Here is a 21,397-nt window from a genome sequence, read left to right as displayed (position 1 = left end):
GCTTATTACTCATCCAAGATACACCGCCGCACCGGTGCTGTGGCAAAGGACTGTGAAGGTGTTTTTTGATTTATTCCCATTTCAAATGCTTGCCGACGCGGGTTTCCTTTAAGCCTAACACGTGTAACGCTTACAATCTTCTGTTGTGTATGTGGGTGTGTATGTGTTTATTCGTTTGCTCTTCCTTTGTTGTACGCTTGTAACGAATTTTCACGAACATCTTAATTTCTTTTACATCCTTCGGTGAACAAAAAACCCGCGATATATGCGTGCTGTCCGATTGTTTTCCACACTGGGGCGTGAGGGAGTTACTTTTCACGCACGCCACGCTTCCCGTGTCCGCGGCAAATTGCGTGTATTCAATTTTCCCGCGCCCTTGTGTTTTTTTTTTGTTTTATTCATTTATTCTTTCTCTTTGTACTTATATTTTTTTCTTTTTTCTTTTTTTTTTCTTCTCCTCACCAGCGTTGGAGCATTTATTTTTATTGAGAACTGTCACGCACGTGCTTGCTCATTTGCATCTCCATTCTCCATCGTTTCCAGGAGCGCAGGAACAGCGTGCGAACAAGACGTGACGCGCAAAGGCGTCCCCCACCCACAAAGCTCTCCACGGAGTTCCCGCTTTGCCGTATCGAATCCGTATCAGCATCGGAAACCGGATGATAAGGACATGCCGGAGCATGGCTCTTGCTCTTTTGGCTCGGACGAAGCAGAACGCTCTCTCTCGGCTCTCGGCAAAAATGGACGCACGCACCGCGCGCGGCAGCTGACGCGTTTATGTCTGCCAACAGAGCTCGGTTTCGCAGTCGTGAGTGAATCGTTGAAGGAAGCGGTCATAAAACACGAACGGTACTCGCTTCCCAGTGCAGGTTGTTTTGGGGGGTTGGTTTTTTGGTTGCGTTGTTGTTGGGGTTGAAGGTTCGGTTAATGTAACACCGTTTACTTGCTGTAGCCGTGATTGTTTCGGCAGGTGAGTGACAGAGGTCCCCCCACGGGACGTGACACTGAACGGGGTAAGGCTGTGGACGCTACCATAACCAAGCCAAAACACATGCACCCACACATCATCGCGTACAAGCGCAGGTGACGCGCACCAGGTGTTGAACACGGCATCAATCAAAGTGGTGGCACTTTCCGTTTTTTTTTTTGGTGGGCACCGTGTGGTGACACGTGCATCGGCACATCATCCTCTGCCTAGTATCGAGAATTAGTCGAACGAAGCAAGTAGAAGCAAAAACCAACCAACAACAAGCGAAACTAGCGTGACACGGGTTAACGTTAAGTGTGCGTGTGAAGAAATAAGTAAATGAAGCAACAAAGCAGTACCGTTAGTAAGGGTTATCAAAGGAGGACACCACGCATATAACCCGCAACAGTAACGCAGCAGTGTGTGAATAAGCCAAAAAGGAGCAACAAAACAACAACAGCCAAACCACCGAAACCAGGATCGTTAAACATACCGCGACCGCGACAAACAGGTAAGCGTAACGAAATTCCATCTTTCCATGTGGTTTTGTGTAATTTTAGATACCGTCGTCACCTGCACCGCCAACATATCCTTTGAAAAACGCGTTCTGTACGTAAGGATTATTTTATTTCACTTGCGGGAGCAAAAAAAGGAAATCAAGCGTATCTGGAAAAAAGGTGTAACAACGCTTGTTGCTGCAGACCAGCCATCGAAAGAAAATCTAATAACTCACCAATCAATTACAAAGGATTCCGGTTCAAAACTTCCATAAAGAAAACACAGTGGTACGGTAAAAAAAAATGGAGGTCCTGCTGGTGTTGCATGCCCTCCTGTTTTGGCTGTCACACACACACATTAGTGCCCAATAATAGCCAAGAGTGGAGCAACAGTAGCAAAACCGTAAAGCAAATGACCATTCAACCCGTGCTTTCCACTAATCGATCCCTTAGTGTACTATAGTGTACTGTTGCGTTACATCGCATCGGTGTGTGTGTTTAGTGCTTTTGGCCCCTAAATGTGGTCGCTAATACAATGCAAATGTACAGGGTTTTGAGGTGAGTTAATCTGATTGTGAATTTATTTTTGCAACCGTCCTTGTAGATGGGAAGGGGGAGGGGGGTGGCGGGGGGGGGGGAGGTGAATTTTAATGTAGCAAAAAAAAATGAAACAATCGAAACAAATGTAGGCAACCCCGCACAACCTTTAAAAAGCTTAGTCGCGTGGTGGACTTTTTTTTTTGTTCGACTTTTTATGCTGTGTGTGTGTGTGTTACTGAAGGTTATAATTAGCACTTCAAGCACCTATATAATTCAATACAGTCTGTCCTGTGCTTTAATGCCCTTTTTCCCCCTCCCTAAGTATGTGTGTGTTTGTGTGTTTGTGTGTGTATTTTCTTCTTCTTCTTGTTTTGCTCTCCATTTGACAGCTTCCAATAATGAAGAACATAAATACTGTCCAGAATGCGCGCGGTTTCCATTCGTTTATGTTTAATTTGATCCTTAATGCAAGGATAATGGTGAAATGGTTTTTGTCTCGCTCTCGCTTGAAACACCGTGTTGGTTGGGAGCGTTTTTTGGGGCAGAGCAACAACTTATTTTTTTTGTTTTTTTGTGGGGAGTTGGGGGGATTTTATTTTCTTTTATTTGCCATCCGGTCGGACACCACCGTTACCGTGCTGACCCTTGACCGTATTATTTACAAGCTTTCCTTCGTATCGAATTATCCAGATCCTTGCGTTTTGGTGCGTTCTTGGAAAATGTGAACTTTTTCCACACTTTTCTCCACTTAATTTCTTCGTGGGGAGGGGATGGGGGAGATAAAAATTTGAGCAAGAAAAGAAGAAGAAGAAAAAATTAAAACAGCAAACCACTGCCCTCTAGGCATTGAAACGATTTCCTCAATTAACTTGAGAAGTAGGGATAATAAAGGTACTGTCTTAAGAGGATGGGTAAGAAACAACAACAAAAAATCAAAGCAAAGAAAAAAAACACACCTCCCCAACGGACATTTGATCGGATGTTATGGGGAGGGAGGAAGGGAGGAGGAGAAAGGGGAGGGAGGAAATGGAGGCGCAGCTTAACGTTATGAGAAGGCGCCCCCGACCAACAAGTGATTAATCAGTGCAATTTTCTTCTGGCTTTTTTCCCGCTGCTGCTGGGATTCGGATTTGGATTTCTTTTAAGGGTTCTTTAAACCGGAAGTAATTGCCGTACCTGTCTCCCGTTTGCTTTCATTTGCAGCGAATGAAATTTCCTGCTTATTTGTGTGGCTGTGTGTGTGTGTGTGCGACATTTTTTTTTTTGCTCTCATTATAGCAATTGATTTTATGAAAATCTTGAAAATCTAACCGCAGGATGTTGCGGGCAAAGGGGGGTAACCTTATCCTGTTGCGTCATGTTGTGAAGTTGCAAAAAAACGGAAAACATCTTTAATTTTTCTTCACTCAAAAACAAAAAAACCAAACAATCGAGGTTTTTTTGAAAAGAAAGTTAAAGAAGAAGGGGAAAGTTTTCTCGAACCGAAGTTAGCAAATCACAAATGTCCCGGATGCATATCCGTGGATTGGTACGGGTGTGAAACTTTTGCCCCAAAGTGTGGCTGCCCTTTTTGAACTGAGCAGCAAAAGGTTTGTGGAGAGGAGGGGGGGGGGGGGAAGGGGGGAGTGATCAAAAAAGGGGGCAAAAGTTAGCAAAATTGCACCACTGACTTTACATTTGTCATCAACTTTTTTCCCTTCAACACACACACACAGACACACCGGGCTCCACACAAGAGAACAGGATGTGAACAAAGCGATATAGAACGTGTTGTGTAAGAAAAGGGTCTCTAACGCCTATCTGGGTACATCTTGTAGCATCTTCTCCAACAGCAAAAAAAAAGGAAAAAACGCCCTTATATATACGTGCATTAGCGGAAGCAGTAGCAATTGTAAGCAGCAATTGGTAGGCACGTTCAGCATGTACCCACGGACAAACAAGTGCCCCCAAAACAACCACCTCTCCGAAGTCGTCCTGGTTCGTGGCAAAGTGTGCTTTAGATGCTGTATGCAAAAAAGGAATGCCAGCAGAGGATGTATATCGAAGGAAGGAAAGCAACAGCAAAAGAGCGATAGAGAGAGATCGTACTCAGCAGGTAACAATGGGCGCAATAGTAGCGCAAGATACAATTCAGCAAAACGGAGCAATAAAAAAAAATCCTGGAGCGTCACGTCGTTGCTTTTCCCCGCCGACAATCAACAAATTCGCACAGCATTCAACTGGTTCCATCACACCAGGTGTGGGGAGGAGGAGGAGAGTTTGTGGGGCATCGATCCACCTCCCCTCCTCCTTCCCCTCCTCCCAAAACGGAACTGTTGTCCCACTTTGGCAGATACAGGTGCAGGTGGCGTGTGCAACATGTAGCTTGTCCGTTTTGTACACCGAATGACGGAAAAAGGTGAATAAATAAGCGCACGGCACGGTGCCGCGCTAAGGGCAATATAGGGGTACATTCAGTTATTATTGATTGCGGAAAGATTCGGCGTGTGGCTTATTAAAAACCGACCTGCGAGAAGGTCGATGGGAAGGAAGGCAGGAGGAGGGGGAGGGAAAAAAACAGGAAGCGCAGAAAGGCTTCGTTATCTTTGCTTGTTGGGTAGTAGTGTACATTGGGTGCTGCTGCTACTGCTGCTAGTTCCTAGCAATTATCATCCCAATCGTAACCGGTGAAACACACACGCGCACTCGAGCTACAGTTTACTGCGGTAAAACGACGACGACGACGGCCCGATGACGGACCGAAGTACATCCGTTTTGCGTTGTGCGCGAGCGAGAAAGAGAGAGAGAGTGAGAGCGCAAAGGATCCGAACTCGTACCTGTAGCGCGCGTGCCACCCGAGAGGACTGTCAGCGCGTGTATTATAGATGCGTGTCACAATGACGGAACGGGCCTTTGTGTACAACTCTCGCAGCGCGTAACCCCATATGCTCTGGCGTGATATGCCGCGCACATGCCATTTCTTGTCAAGTTGGGGGGCTGCCCCATTCGGGTCCCCTTTTGCTTTTTGTCCGCGCTGTTTGCCTGGTTCTGGTTGTTTTCTTTGCAATTGCCACTGACTAACTCACACACACACTACATCTAAGTTGCAGCCGACGCTTCTGTCCATCCTGTTGCGATTAGTGATGGGAACTTCGGGGTGGATTCATGAATCCATTCCGACTTTGACGTATAAAAACTGGAGTATACTCCGAAGAAATTATTGTGGATTTAACTCAGGAGTAAGTCCGGAGTAATTACTCCGGTTTTATCCGGAGTAGGTCCGGAGTTGACTTCGAATTACTCCGGAGTTGATTCCGAATTACTCGGGGGTTGACTCTGAATTACTCCAGAGTTGATTCCGAATTACTCCGGAATTCCCTCCGAATTACTCCGGAATTGACTCCGAATTACTCCGGAGTTGACTCCGAATTACTCCGGAATTGATTCCGAATTACTCCGCAATTCACTCCGAATTACTCCGGAATTGACTCCGAATTACTCCGGAGTTGACTCCGAATTACTCCGGAATTGACTCCGAATTACCCCGGAGTTGACTCCGAATTACTCTGGAGTTGACTCCGAATTACTCCAGAGTTGACTCCGAATTACTCCAGAGTTGACTCCAAATTACTCCAGAGTTGATTCCGAATTACTCCAGAGTTGACTCCGAATTACTCCGGAGTTGATACCAGAAAACCCGGTTTTAAGTTCGTATAGTGACGCAGTTAGTTGAATTGATTTCCCCCTCCTTCTCCTCCTCCTGCTCTTCCTCCTTCTGCTCTTCCTCCTCCTCTTCCTCCTCCTCCTGCTTCTCCTCGTCCTTCTCCTCTTCCTCCTAGTCCTCCTCCTCCTCCTCCTCCGGTCGTCAATAACTCCAGAGTTACTCCGTAGTGTACTCCGGAATTTCTCGTAGTCAGATTATTCCCATCACTAGTTGCGATACGCGTGGAAGGATGCGCATCCTTTCCCCCCCTCCACCCTTCTTTCTTTTAGTAGAATTTTTAGAACAAACAAACAGGGGTGTTTTTTTGTTGTTGCAAAAACAACTGCTTACACCTACACATTTCTTTACCCGTTGTAACGTTTCGTCCGCTTGTGCCATAAGGATGCGCTGGTGCGCTCTCAAAGATTAGTCTCCATAAAGTGATATGAGATTGCCTGCTGCGGGAAGCCAAAGGTCGCCAGGTCGCCATTACGGGATGATAAGAAGATGGGAAAGAAGCAGAAGGCAAAAAAGGCAAGTTGCAGTTTTATTTGCCATCCATCGTCTGTTGGTGTCTTTTCTTCCCCCCTATTCCATAGCTGTTGTGGCACTTTATGGTGCCGACAGTGCGCCTCCATTCCCGGATGCCAAACAATCGGACGTTTGATTGTCTGGAAAACGTTGGAGCAAAAAAAAAACAAAATGAAAATGAAAAAAACAAACCATTCCTACAGCTGCCATCTTCCATTACGTATCTTCTTGCTGTAATCCTTTCTCTTTTTTGTTGCCCTTTGCTCAATTGTACTCATCTGTGTAAATAAAATGAATCCCATTAGTGAGGAAACTGCAAGAAATAGGTGAAGATGGACACAGGGGGTTTTTCAAACGAAAACACTCACACCCTTCCAAATGGTGCTGCACTAGGAGCTCATTGATGTGTGTTTTTTTTTATTTTATTGAGGAACCGGATTAGACATACTTTTTTTGTAGGTTAGGTTGAGTCAGCTTGAGGTTTGCCAAAGGAGCTTTCGTGTGTTTTTTTTCTCTTTTCGTTGCCCTGCTATTCCTTATCGTCTCTTCCAATAGGCCCAAAAACGGTCCTAGGTTAGCGATCCAATTTCACCACAGGATTAGTTTTGGGCGCTGTTGCTGAGATATAACGCAAAAACCCCCCATTTGGAAATGGAAAGCGCAAAAGGCAAAATTTGATCAAGTACTACTTGCGGCCCCCGCTTTAATGACACACCATTTCGTTGCGAAGGGTCATCACTGGTTTTTGTATCTCGACCTTAGGCTTTGTGACCTTTTTTTTCTTTTTTTTTTTCTCGCAACGTAACCACGTTACGTCCGACGTAGTGACATGTCACGTTTTACCCATACGCGTTACAGTAGCTGTGTGTATGTATGTGTGCGTGTTCAGGATGTCACGTAAAGTGTCCTTAGGGGTCAGAGAGACAGAGTGAAAGGCAAAAGGGCAATGAGGGTGGCGGGAGGGAGGGAGGGGGGATGAAGGGGGGGGGGGATTACTTTTCTGTATATTTTACAGCCGAAATGAAGTTCGTTGAAAACTCAATTACCCGTACAGCAACGCTTTCGCTTTGTGGATGTACACGGAATGGACGGACCATGCAATACCCGTGCATACTAACTTCAGTTGTTTCGAGTTACCCATTCGCTGTCGCTGTGTAAGTGTTTGTATATACTAAGCACGATTTAATCACGTTCGTATACCCGTGTACCGGGCTGTGTTGGAGGATTTATGAGATATGAAAGGTGATATGAGCAAGGGTTCACACGTGTGTAGAATTTTTCCACCATTTATCTGGGCAAACTTTGTGCTGCTGCTCGTGGAATTATTGGATTCTACAAATAGAATACTGTGTGAATGTGAATGCATTAAATTGATTACCGTGTGGGTACACGTGCGGCGGGTGTATTCAGATGGTTCCCCAAATTTATGAACTCCGCTAAGCGTAACGTTGGAATTGTTTTGCAAAAGTTCGCTTTACATTAATTATCATTCCATTTCAGAACAGACAACTTTGATAGGGACACACATAAAAACACGGTGTTGGGTTGTAACGTTTTCCCTGGAAAAAAAACACAAATACTCACCAAAGTTCTATTTCACTTTCATTACAGTTGTTGAAAAGTTTCGTACCAATCCGCACCGGTATTGAAGTCAGCTGGAGCAAAGCTTTAGTGCCGCCGTAAGGTCATCCGGGTTGTAACACGGCAAACTACTTCGGAAACTTCCACTTCAAAACCCCCAGCAAAAGGAACAAATTTACAACTGGCGTTACAGGAACAGGTCGGCTGTAAACGTGCTGTAAACTAAGCTTTAACCACACACCAACGCAACATATCAACGACCCGGCAGGTGCCCAACCCCAACAAAAAAAAAACGACGACGACCGTATCAACTTTCGGCTGGTACAGCTCGAAACAGACCACCTGCCCGCACCAAAAACCTTTAGCATGGACAATTAGTAATCAGTAGCGGTAGTAGCCCAATTTTCCCGCTCCCCCGCCACCCCCTGTTGTAAGCTTTACCTTTAGGGCAAGGCGTCGAGATTAGCGTGTAGGAAGGAAAGGAACGTAAACGCAAACAGCAACCTTTCGCCAAGATGTCGCTGACGGTGCGAATTAACAAGTTTCAGCTGCCAAAGCCGAAAGCAAATCTGCTCGGGCGGGTTGAATTTCGTGGTAAGTTTACAACGGGTTCTACATCAAAAACCGCTATTACACATTCACTTACATCAGTTACCTAAATATTGTGTTTTGTGCGATAGAAAAAGAGAGAGAGAGAGAAGGAAAGAGAGAGTGAGAGAGAAAGGGAGAAAGAAAAAGATTCCTTGAACGGAAAAGAAAATTGTTTTTCTTCTCTCTCTCTCTCTCTCTCTCTCTCTCTCTCCCCCTCCCTCTCTCTCACTCTCTGTACCTTCTGAAACTTTCAATGCGAAATTCGTTTTGCTTTTTTAAAATGACATTTTGCTAAACTTTTCTCCTGGGTTCTCAGAAAGTTGGCGCGGAAAATTCAACAGAAGGCTCGCCCCGGAGGGGGCCGGGAAATGAAACTGATTGCGAACACAACGCCTTTCGGGCATTAAATGATCGATTATTACAAACCAACCATACTAACGTTTTTTTTCCCGCTTGTTTTTCTTTTCCTCCTCCCCCCCCCCCTCCCCACCCCACCCTACCCAGGTGTTGCTCATACGACCACCGAGCTTAACTGTGGCGCTGAGCTCGTCGAAGTCAATCAGGCAAGTACATTTGATACCGTTTCGGTACCTTCTATATCATCTCGTTTTGCTAGCTGCACACGGTTTGAAATTCTCGCGGGAAATTGCTCCACACGGGGAAAAAAACGGGCGCGTTGACATCAACTAATGATGTTGAATCGATTAACGATGAAAATGCTGACATATTGCGGGGGGCTCCAACTCCGCTCCGATAAAAGGGAGCAATATGTGAGGAATTGCTTCAGCCACCAAAGAGACGAAATACGATAACACAATTTATCGCTCAATCGTTTATGCACTTAACCTTTTGTGGAGTTTTCGATCCCGATTCCCGGGGTATAGCAAAACTTTTGCTGTATTATTAATTAGGAAAACTTTTGTGTACACTTCAAGGAATCGTGGAAGTTGGACATCCAGCTTAATGGAGATAATTTATATTTGTCTTCATCGTAACCTAACCTAAGAAATGGGTCTCCTTCATTTGCATTTCTGGAGCTTCATACAGCGATAAACGTAACGCCGGAAGTAAAAGAAAAAAAAAAGGACATCGTCTTCTTGTTGGAACCCGGGGGAGAAACACTGACAATTTGCCAGTGTTTTCTGGTCTCCTCTACATACTTACAATCATCACAATTAGTGCTCTAGCTTTCATCAGACTTTTATTACAGCTGTATATGGGGAATTGGGGATGAAAGTTATGTGTTTTCTTTTCTTTTTATGCTCTATGTAAATGCCCATCCCCAACAAATAAAAAAACCCCCTGAATAGGAAACACCAAAGGCGATAAAATATGTCTTCATCAGTTCAGGGCGGAAAATGTATATTAAGCATTCAGTACACCTCCCCCCACACACCGAAAAATCGGATTCTGTCTTACATTTGATTTCTTGTTTCCTTCCTTCCCTCCATTTTTTTTCTTGAAGAGCTTCATTTGGCCGCTCGCACGGGCTGCGGACGAGACGGAAACGATAACGGTCGAGCTGCGGCAGCAGACAACGAAGATACTGCTCAAAACGGCTATCGGCGGTGGGTCCGGTGGCACATCCGGTTCCGCATCCAGCCGTGGCAGCATCACCAGCAGCACCAAAATTATCGGCCGATTCGTGATGCTGGCGCAAGGTAAATTAAATTTACCCAAGAGAGTCACCGCGTGTCCTCGGGATGACCGGTGACCGGATGTGTGTATGTGTGTGTGTGTGTGTTTGGTTGGAAGTATAGAAGGCGCATCCTGTCCCCGTTCCCGACCCGGCCGGGTAGTAATGGGTGTTGAAATATAATTTAATACTAATTACGGGCTTTTGCCGTGACACGGGACTCAATTTTTTCTCTCCCTTTTCTTCTTGTTCTTCGGTAGCGCTCATCCACGAGGGTCGTCTGAGGATAGAGGACCGGCTGGTGGACCTGTCGAACAAGCCAATCGATGTAAGCGATGCTTCCCTCTACTGATAGCACTTTAATAGCACCACTTACGACTGTCAACACTTCGCACACCGTAAAGCTTATTTCTTGCCCCCTTTTTGGGTGATGGGGTGAAAGTAAATTATTTCGAACGTAAGATAAACTATCCTGCAAAAGGTCACACTCGTACCTTGGAGGGTGGTTTTTGGTGTACGTGAGATATTATTGTTTTCCTGCATTTGAGACACTCGTACAAAGGACATTTCATTTAATTGTCTCTTTATTTATTTTATTTTATTTGTGGGGTTTTCTTCAAACACAATTAAAGTATTGATATTTGACTTTTCCTCCATTTTTGTTGGGGGATTACATCGCATTCGTAATAGCCCGTATCAGACAATTAATATTTGTTTCACATTTTCTTGTTTCTTACACAAACAGGCATTCGTCAGTTTTGACGTGTACTACCAAAGCCCGGAAGATGAGTCGGGTAACTTCTACTCGCCGCGTGTCGTACACTCCCTTCATCAGCAATCGAGCATCGACGACGACCAGCAGATGTTGCTAAACATCGAACAGAACATAGCCAATCTCGAGAAGAGTATATCGCAGGGCAAAGCGTCCGAACCGGGTGCGTCGTCCAGCTCGGCCACATCACGCCGTACGGGACGCACCGGTACAAATGGTGGCGAACGGAAGCCCAACATTATCAAACGCGTCATGTCTTCCGGTTCGGCTGGGCTTAGCGAACGGGCCGCACCATCGAAATCGTCCGATCATGCGTCGTCGGATAATGAGGCATCGACCCGACCGACCCGTTCGCTGGCGGACAAAAAGGTAACGCTACGCACCGTCCGTAACTTTATGCGACTCGGTCGTTCCCGGCAATCGTCACGGGAAAGTACGGCCAGCAGTACTGAGGATGAGGGTAAATCGCTTATCGGCGATTCGGACTATACGCGCGTACAGCCAGAAATGGTGGACGGTGGTGGTGGTGGTGGTGAGTTGGCGGGACGATCCATCGGTACGAGTGACGCTGAACAGGGTGTACCGTCGGATAGCCCAACGCACGGTACGGGCAAGATGGGTGAAACCGTATCGCAAACATGTAGCACACACTCGAATGCGTCCAGCGATGGCGAAGATGTAACCGCTAATGAGAAGCTCAAGAAGTAAGTGGCTGTTGAAAGTTTTGTGCCGAAGATGTTTGCCCACTGAAGCACCCAATTAATCCATTACGAAGAGAAAGCAAATGTGTGTGTGTGTGTGTGTTGCTGGTGGCCACAAGGACTAACAAACTACCATCTAGTGTCTTTGGTTAGACGTTAGCCGGGAATCTCTTCTTTAATCCAGCTGCACCAGTAATGGTCCTATTCAATTAGTTGTGCCGCGCTCCAAGTGAGCAGATAATATCATTGCCCCATCGCACACAGACGAGTGGCGCTCGCTCAAAAAGGACATTTGGTTTTGTTTCGCCATGCTACAAGTGTGCTGTTGGTACGGATTCGCTCGCTACATTGCGAGTGTCTCGCGCAGACATGATGAGTTCGTAGTTCGGGATGGTTTTTTTTGTGTGTTTCTTCTCTGGTGAACGATATGAAGGAATGTGCTTTCACCGCTAGACCACGCTCTGTGCGAAGAAGCGCACAGTGTAATCCCAATGCAAAACGGTTCCGGACACAAGCTTGCTGAAGTACATTTTTATCCCGTTGCGGATTATGGCTGTGGATGACAACTTTGTTTCGTTTTTTTCTTCTCTACTTCGTCTTTTTCCTTTACACACACACACACACACCCGTACGGACATTTGATGGATTAATTGGATTGTGCTTAAGTATCGCAACACTGTTAGTAAGCTGACAATACGTCCATTGCTTTGCGTTTCCCTTAGAATCAAGAGCCTGGCAAAAGGAAATGACCACCTCAAGTCGCAAGACTTTCAGGTTTGCGTTACGATTATTGAGGCGCGCCAGCTGCCGGGACTGAACATGGATCCGGTGGTATGCATTCAGGTTGGTGACCAGAAGAAGTATACCAGCGTAAAGGAGAGCACCAACTGTCCGTACTACAACGAGGTACAGTAGCCTACATTACGTCTTGATGATTTCTGATACAGGGCTCTCCAAACTACACCCTCCCGAGAGATCACGAGATTGGGACTAAGTTGTGGCTATTTCACTCAAAGCGGCGTGTCATCTAAAAAGTTTGGAGGACTCTGTTCTAATACATTAGAATTCGAATAATCTTAAACTTCTTTCATTGCTTTCCTTTGTTGGCTGATGGTGATCAACGGGATTGCAGTACTTCGTTTTCGACTTTCACATGCCACCGGTGATGCTGTTCGACAAGATCATAACGCTCTCAGTAAGTAGTAACGGGCATCGTGTAGGGTAGCTTGATATGAACATCGTTGTAGATAGCCGACTTTCGTGCGAAGGGATGTGAAACATAGTCGAAAGGAGCCGTACCAAATATGTCTGGCTAATGAAGAAGGTCGTCCGGACGACTTCACTTCACTGGACGGCATTGCGTAGAATTTCTTGGTTGTGCGTAGAACCAAAAGAAAAGGAAGTTTGGAAAACTCCTTAACAAACTCCGTTTGACATCTCTTCCTGGTAGGATATTTCTTGGTAGGCTTGTTTTGTTTGTGCAAAAGCATTTAGGACGATATGTTTGATTGCTCGAATCCGGCATACGGAACAGGGAAGGCAGCCCGTTTCGCAACCGAATTCGCGCTAATCTGGCTTACTGGTGCTGATGGGATCGCTAGCAAAAGAACAAAAAAAAAAAACGAGGCAACCTATCAACTCATTCGCTTGCCTGTTTAACAGGTCATCCATTCTCGCAAGTTCATGCGCTCCGGAACGGTGGTGGGCTCGTTCAAAATCGATCTTAAAACAGTCTACGATGCGCCCGGTAGCTACCTTTTAATTCATATCTGTAACATAAGAAAGCAAAAAAAAAACATTTAAAAAAAAATAACCCCCCCGGTTCCCCCCTATAACCTTGCATTTTGCATTCTGTTGTCTATTCCTTGTGTGCTTACATGTACCGCCATCTGTCATTTCACCATAACCTCAAAACTGTGCTTTGTTTTATCGCTGCTTAGCATTGTCCCTATCACTTGTTTTCCCCTTTTTGCTTGCACACGCTCGCTTTCGGCACCTTTTAATTCCTTCTTTTCATGTTGTACCTTTTCCTTCTTCAAACAAACAAACAAAAAAACCAAAAACAAAAACTTTACAAAACTTTCTTGATGTCGTGACTATTGGAAAAACACCGTTCACTCGTAGTAGATCCCATTCTAATGCGATTCTTGCATGTTCTACGTCGATCGCGGTACCCGGCCGGCAGATCATCAATTCTACCATAAGTGGGCACTACTCTCCGATCCGGAGGACTTTGCCGCCGGACCGAAAGGTTATCTCAAATGTGATGTCGGTATCATCGGCAAGGGAGACACGGTAAAGGTACCACCGAAGTCGGAAAAGGATCCAGATGATATAGAAGCGTAAGTGGGGCGGGGGTAACGCTGACGTTGGCAATAGCAGGGAAGGTTTTGCATTAATCACGCTGTTGTACCACTTTTCCAGGAATCTGCTGTTGCCGGACGGTGTGCCGATCGAGCGGCAGCGTGCGAAGTTCATAGTGAAGGTGTACCGTGCGGATGGATTACCACGCATGAACTCATCCATCATGGCGAACGTGAAGCGTGCCTTCACCGGCGAGACAAAAGATCTAGTTAACCCATACGTGCAGGTGTCATTCGCGGGACTCACGGTAAGTGGAATGGCACGTCAGCAAACTTCGTCACTAAAAAGTGTAAACTTTTGTCTACAGGGCAAAACGAATGTGAAAAAAGCATCGTACAATCCGGTGTGGAATGAGCAGCTCGTCTTTACGGAGATGTTTCCACCGCTGTGCCAGCGCATCAAGATACAGCTGCGCGATGCCGATCCAATGAAACCGTCTATCATCGGTACGCACTATATCGATCTGAAACAGATATCGAACGATGGTGAGAAGGGCTTCCTGCCAACGTACGGACCATCGTTTGTCCATCTGTACGGTTCGACGCGTGACTACAACTTACTCGATCAGCACTCTAACCTCAACACTGGACTCGGGGAGGGTGTTAGCTATCGGGCCCGTTTGCTCATTGCAATCCGCACAGAAATTACCGACAATGTGGAGCTGTTCGCCGACAAGAACGGTAATTGTATGCAGCATTGAGGTTACCTTCTTGAAACCATTACATCTATCGTTTTCGATTTTTAGTGGAAGTTGAACCAACGCTACCGATATGTGAGTCATCCTACTGCAAAACGGACGGTTTCTTCCTGTACGCCACTGTGCTGGAGGCGTCAATGTTAGACAAGAAAGTATGCGACCGTTCGGTGTACTTCGAGCTGAGCATGGGTAATGCGGGGAACTCGCTTGATGGACACAATGAAAGTGCCACTACCAACATGGACGATGATGATGATCCGGGTAAGTTGTGTCTTTGCATCATGTCTGTATTATAACATTTTAAGGTATATGTTCCTCTTCCAAATCACTGTACAGTGTCGATCGATACGACCGCATACAACAGTACGACAAGCGCCTGTAAACCTATCTCACATGACAAGAACCACTACTACCTACCGTACTGGGATTACAAACCATGCATGGATGTGCGGGCCTGGTTTCCGGATCTGAGGCGTCGCATGTACAACAGCAACATGATAGCGAAGATTAGTGAACGGTTGGAGGTCGGTCTTGCCGAAACGAACCTACTGCTTGAGGATGAAGATCCGACGGCGGAGGTGAAACTACGCGGCGTACTGGAGGAGGTGGCATCGAGCTGCAACAAGTACGTCACGATTACGAAGGGTGCCCTCGTGGGTCCCGGTACCGGCAAGACGAAGCTGGACAAGGAACGGTTAAAGCTCTGCCAGCGTGAGCTAGAATCGATTGGCAATATGGCACGCAATCTGCGTGCACTTGTTACGAAAAGCTCCATGCGCGAGCGGTACCGGACGGCTCAAAGTTATTTGGCACGGCTACGCTTCCTGGTGGAGGACCCGCAGCATGCGCTGCCCGATGTGTTTGTGTGGATGATTGCAAACGGTAAGCGTGTCGCTTACCACCGTTTGGATGCGCGTGATCTGCTATACTCCACCATTGAGGAAGAGACCGGCATACACTGTGGGAAGGTGCAGACGGTGTTCCTGAAGCTACCGGGTCGGCAGGCGGAAGGACCGGCCGGTTGGCATGTGAGGGCGAAACTATCCATATACCTGTGGCTTGGTACACTGAAGCACAAACGCTTCTTTTACACCGGTTTACCGAAGGGGTACGAACTGCTGCACGAGCTGAAGCACGCTGAGAAGGTGAATGTGCCGGCACCGACAACGGTGCACTACGTCGAGCGGCACGTATTTCAGCTGCGGGCACACATCTACCAGGCACGGTCACTTATCGGTTCCGATGCGTCCGGTTTGAGCGATCCGTACGCGACGGTTTACGTTACCGAGCACGCGAAAACAACGCAGGTGATCGAGGAAACGTTAAGCCCAACGTGGGACGAGCTGCTCGTGTTTGACGAGGTCACCGTGTATGGTTCGAAGGATGAAATTAGGCGCGATCCGCCAACGATCGTGATCGACGTGTACGATCAGGATAAGGTGGGCAAGTCGGACTTTATCGGGCGGGCCATCGCTCGGCCACGGGTGAAGCTACGCGAAAACCACTACAGTACGCCCGTGCTCGAGTGGTTCGAAATAACGCGTGGTTTAGATGGGGCCGGTGAACTGTTGGCTGCGTTCGAAATGCTCGAACACGGTTCGGAGGATGTACCGAGGCTGTCCGACCCGAAGTATGTGGCGTGCAGTAGCGGTAGCGATCATACACCGCAGCCGACGCTTGCCATCCTACCGGTACCGCAGGAGGTTCGACCTAATTTGGCCCGTTTCCGGATTGAGGTGTTGTTTTGGGGTTTGCGCGATCTAAAGCGGGTACACTTCATGACGGTGGACAAGCCGCGCATCGATATTGAATGTTCCGGGCGCATACTTAACTCGAGCATCGTGCAAAACGCAAAAAAGAATCCAAACTTTGCCAACATGTTGAAGTTTTTCGATCTGGATTTGCCGATTGAGGAGCGGTACGCACCGCCGATTACGATCCGGGCCGTTGATTGCCGTTCGTTCGGGCGGTACACGCTGGTCGGGACGCATCAGATTACGTCGATCCATCGCTATATGCACAGACCGCCACCGAAGGAAGATCCCAAGCGGTACAATCAGGACGGACAGCTGGTGCTGGCGAGAAGGCGTACCGATGCCGTTGGCAATGTCATCCCCGATACGGGCATGCCCGGTGAATCGTGGTCCGGTGACAATCTGACACTGTACGGTGCGGCGTGCGTGGCAAAGGCGGGCGGTCCTGGGCGTGGCAAGCGAGCGAAACGGAAGCCCCTGGAAGCGCAGGGTACGTTCGACGGGCAGGACGGTGCTGGTGGCGATGGTGATGACGACGACGATGGTTCCAGCAAGGACTGGTGGACGAAGTACTTCCTCTCGTACGAGCGGCTAATCGAATCGGCCAAAAGTGCTGGCACGGGTGGAGTTGGCGCCGGTGCCTGCGGTGGTATGGGCGCGATCGGGATCGGTCCCGGCGATGGGGCCGGTGGATCGGCCGACGGTGGCAAAAAGCTAGGCGTCAAAACATCGCGACTAGTGTCCAAGCTGAGCCCGAAAGCGGCACCGAAAAAACCGTCCAATCCGCGCGTCGCCACCTGCCAGATATATCCGAGCGAGCTGGAATCGGTGTACGAGTACGGACAGTTTAAGGAGTGGCTACACTCGTTCCCACTGTACCGGGGCAAGAAAACCGGCGACAGCACCGAGGATGAAACGCGCATCGTCGGTTTCTTCAAGGGTGCGATCAAGGTGTACCGGTTGCCGATCGAGAAGGGGATGGAACCGGCCTTCGCACCGACACTGCCGCTGAACGATCCGATCCATGTGCTGGTGCGCGTGTACGTCGTAAAGGCAACCGATCTGCATCCGATGGATCTGAACGGTAAGGCGGATCCGTACGTAGTGCTGCAGCTCGGCAGTAAGCGTGTCTCCGACAAGGACAACTACGTCAGCAAGCAGCTGAACCCGGTGTTTGGCAAATGTTTCGAGATCGAAGCGACCTTCCCGCAGGACTCGATGCTGACGGTGCAAATCTTCGACTGGGATTTGGTCGGTTCGGACGATCTGATCGGTGAGACGAAGATCGATCTGGAGAATCGCTTCTACAGCCGCCATCGGGCGATGTGCGGTATCTCCGCACGCTACGAAGAGTAAGGATGTGTGCCGACACCATGGCGGTGCTCTGATTGATGCTGATCACAGCTTTTTATTTGCAGCTCCGGCTATAATATATGGCGCGATCCGATGAAACCGACGCAAATACTTTCCAAGCTGTGCAAGGACAACAAGCTGGAATCGCCACAGTATCTGCAGGATCGTGTTACGATCGGACGCTGTTGCTTTCTGTTTACCAGTGAGGAGATACAAACCTGGTCCAGTCCTACCTCGATCAAGTACCGGGACGAACATCTCGCGCTAGCAGTACTGCACCGCTGGGAAGAGATGCCACGGGTTGGTTGCAAGGTAAGGGTGTCGGTGTGGGGATTTTCTTCTTGCTCTTCTTCTTCTTGGCGTAACGACCTCTGAGGTTATGCCGGCCATTTCTAGTCAAGGATAGTCAGTCCTTGCTACAGGAGGACGGTCCGGATGGGATTTGATCCCCAGTCTTGCGGCGTCGACCTCCGCCGTTTATCACATACACCACTGAGGCCGCCTCCGTCTTCTTGCTCTACTTCATGGTTTCATGTCGTCTTCTTCCACAACAGATCGTACCAGAGCACATCGAGTCGCGGTCGCTGTACAACAGCGACAAACCAGGCATCGAGCAGGGCAAGCTTGAGATGTGGGTCGATATGTTCCCAATGGATATGCCACTGCCCGGTCCACCGGTCGATATTTCACCGCGCAAGCCCAAATCGTACGAGCTGCGCGTTGTTATCTGGAACACCGATGACGTCGTGCTGGAAGATGATGCATTCTTCACCGGTGAAAAAATGTCCGACATCTACGTGAAAGGGTATGTGGGGCAGTAAACAGTGGTTTATAATTTAATATTGGTAGCAAATATTTAGCAAATCGCGATGTGATGCCTTGTTTTTATAGCAAATGTTTTATGTTTGATAACATTTTTATGTCAAAAGTTTGCAGCTCTAGTTTCGAACATTCTCAAAGTACCAGGCGCCTCCATGGGCAGATATTATTTTTTTAGCTTCTTGTTTTAAACCGTCATCCTGCATAAAATAGCATCGTGAAACATCGTGAAAAATCTATTTTTCCTTTTGCAAACTGGCAGCTGGCTAAAAGGACCCCAGGACATGCAGGCGACGGATATACATTATCGCTCACTGACGGGTGAAGGTAACTTTAACTGGCGCTTCATCTACCCGTTCGAGTATCTTGCCGCGGAGGAACGGATCGTACTATCGCGCAAGGAGTCACTGTTCAGCTGGGACGAGACGGAGGTAAAGATACCGGCACGGCTCGAGCTGCAGGTGTGGGATGCGGATCACTTTTCGGCGGACGATTTTCTCGGCGCCATCTCGCTGAACTTGAACCGGTTTCCGCGCGGTGCCAAATCGTCCAAGCTCTGCACGCTGGACATGCTGCGCACCGATAACGTGCCGACGGTAAACATCTTCAAGCAGAAGCGCGTCCGCGGCTGGTGGCCGTTCTTCATCAAGAAGGAAAACGACGAGATGGAGCTGACCGGTAAGGTGGAGGCGGAGATCCATCTGCTAACGAAGGAGGAGGCGGAGAAGAACCCGGCCGGGTTTGGACGGAACGAGCCGGATCCGCTCGAGAAACCGAAGTAAGCACGCGCGCGAGGCGAAATTAAAACAAAGAATTAATTTTGTTTTCTGTATAATCAACATTTCAGTCGTCCGGATGCCTCGTTTATGTGGTTTCTTAACCCGCTCAAATCGGTACGGTACATTGTGTGGCACAACTACAAGTGGAAGATCATCAAGGGGCTGATCATCATCGGGATCGCCATCTTGCTTCTCTTGTTCTTCTATGCCGTACCTGGGTACACGGTGAAAAAGATGCTCGGCGCGTAAGCACAGCCAGCAGAGGATACGAACAAACGCACACATAGTAGTGAAAAAACAACCTTAAATTCAACTAACCGAAACCACCACTTAACGTCTAAGAAACAAAAAGGAAAAAACAACAAAACAATCACTCAATCTCAATCTACCAAACAATTTCTATTTCATACGAATTCTTACCACACAAAAGCGCAAACAAACTTTAAAAGCACAAAACAAACCCCCAACAAAACGGTGGCCCCCCAGCGGGTATCTTGCTTTGCGATCAATGCGACGTTACAAAGGCGCACTGTATTTAGGTCCCCCCCCCCCCCGGGGGGTTCCAAATATCGTCCACGCGACACCAAACCACAAACGTAGCGTACTAGATAAAGAAACGAAGCGGGGTCGTGACGAAGGATGGAGGATAGCCCGCGGAAGCACATACATATTTACAGATATTTATACATATTCGTATATACACTTCATTTATTCACATTGAGATGTTTTATGCAACGAATGACCGAATCATCCGGAAACCATCCAAGATATGAGGGATAAAGAGGGGGAGCAAAAGAAAAAGGCACGTTAGAAAAATTAAACAGCAACAAGAAAAAAACGCAACGCTGATAGGGATGCAATTGTCATGAAAAAAAAAACAAACAAAAAAAAAAGGGCACAAAACGGATATGTTTTAGGAGTATCAAAACCGTGTACATACACTCCCGTAACGATAAGGGAAGCGAGTCGTCTACTCCTGTTGGGTGCATTTGTAAGGCATCATCCTGAAACCAAACCCCAAAAACAAAAAAGAAAGCCCGTTAAATACCCTGTTTTTATCCGACATCGCGTTGTTCGTTTCTAAGGACCAAAGAGTGTTTAAGTTTTGGGGTGTGTGTGTGTTTTTTTTGTTGGTTTGTTTTATACAAACATATTTACATATTTAATTCCTGTTGCTGGTTATAACAAAACAAGAAAGTAATTAGAGCTTAATCAAGGAACGGAATGCAACGGAACAGCACATTCGTACTTAAAGTCAACACAACTAATCAAACGTTATCAGAGCTCTATCGAACAATTCATATACAAAGCTATTAATGGGGTGGGGGGTGGGAGGATGGTGGTACACCATGACTGCTCTCAACCCTTTAACTTACCACTTACACATACAAACACACATCAAACTTATGGTAGCGTAGCGCATCTATTTGCGAATTCTTCAATTCTTACGAAAGAGATATATATATATAGAGTGAATGAAAAAAAAAGAGTACACATACACTGTAAAGTAGATAGTGCAACCAAAAAAAAAAACAAAACAAACTAGAAATCCACTTTATTCAATTCAAATCTTAATCAAACAGCAAAAGTATCCCTTATTTTTAATTGGGGATTACCTAGGATTTACAGTTTGCTGGTTTTAAACCGGCCCGTTTTTGCATAAAAGCCCCCACCATTCCCTTGATAATGTTGGTACCATGCAATCTTACCTTTATATGGTGTATTTGCGTTCCACTTGCCTCCGTATATCAAGCGCAGAGCTGATGCACTAGACACTAGTGATGGGTAAGGAGGAGTGACTCCATACATTTTGGAAGCGGCTCCGGAAGGTAGGTGCAATACGCCGAATTCGGAACCGTCCGGAGCCGCCCGGAACCGTCGGAGCCGTCTGGAGCCGCTAGTCGGCAGTCGGAGACGGCCGGAGCTGTCCGGAGTCGTCGGAGTCGTTCGGAGCCGTCGGAGCCGCCGGAGCCGTCCGGAGCTGTACGCAGCCGTCCAGAGCCGCTAGTCGGCAGTCGGAGCCGGCCGGAATCGTCGGAGCCGGCCGGAATCGTCGGAGCCGGCCGGAATCGTCGGAGCCGTCTGGAGCCGCTAGTCGGTAGTCGGAGCCGTGGGGAGCCGTCGGAGCCGCTC

The 21,397-nt window shown here is 47.5% G+C and overlaps 1 protein-coding gene across 2 annotated transcripts; it reads left to right on the top strand.

Moving 5' to 3' along the window:
- The first annotated feature begins 360 nt into the window (after nt 1-360).
- LOC125761482 (otoferlin-like) lies at nt 361-21,053 on the top strand. 2 transcript variants are annotated; one of them, XM_049422644.1, is made up of 18 exons: nt 361-1,478; nt 7,829-8,392; nt 8,894-8,952; nt 9,855-10,050; nt 10,286-10,353; nt 10,771-11,501; nt 12,221-12,404; nt 12,631-12,693; nt 13,161-13,245; nt 13,684-13,840; nt 13,923-14,109; nt 14,170-14,542; nt 14,608-14,820; nt 14,896-17,665; nt 17,732-17,978; nt 18,221-18,471; nt 18,748-19,263; nt 19,333-21,053. In XM_049422644.1, the coding sequence occupies exons 2-18, from the start codon at nt 8,314-8,316 to the stop codon at nt 19,511-19,513; spliced, it is 6,360 nt and encodes a 2,119-aa protein (XP_049278601.1). In that variant the 5' UTR covers nt 361-1,478; nt 7,829-8,313; the 3' UTR covers nt 19,514-21,053. The 2 variants fall into 2 exon arrangements, with proteins under 2 accessions (XP_049278601.1, XP_049278608.1); XM_049422651.1 differs by lacking the exon at nt 361-1,478 and adding an exon at nt 7,217-7,371.
- Nucleotides 21,054-21,397: the final 344 nt, after the last annotated feature.

The sequence above is a fragment of the Anopheles funestus genome, chromosome X (genome assembly GCF_943734845.2).
Source record: "Anopheles funestus chromosome X, idAnoFuneDA-416_04, whole genome shotgun sequence".
Lineage (NCBI taxonomy): Eukaryota > Metazoa > Arthropoda > Insecta > Diptera > Culicidae > Anopheles > Anopheles funestus.
This window is presented reverse-complemented; position numbering and strand designations above follow the sequence as displayed.

Bases quoted from the DNA above. Each gene is read 5' to 3' on its own strand.
- LOC125761482 (XM_049422644.1), top strand. From the start codon at position 8,314: ATGTCGCTGACGGTGCGAATTAACAAGTTTCAGCTGCCAAAGCCGAAA. The intron at 8,393-8,893 runs GTAAGTTTACAA...CACCCTACCCAG, and splicing joins CGGGCGGGTTGAATTTCGTG to GTGTTGCTCATACGACCACC. The intron at 19,264-19,332 runs GTAAGCACGCGC...TCAACATTTCAG, and splicing joins GATCCGCTCGAGAAACCGAA to TCGTCCGGATGCCTCGTTTA.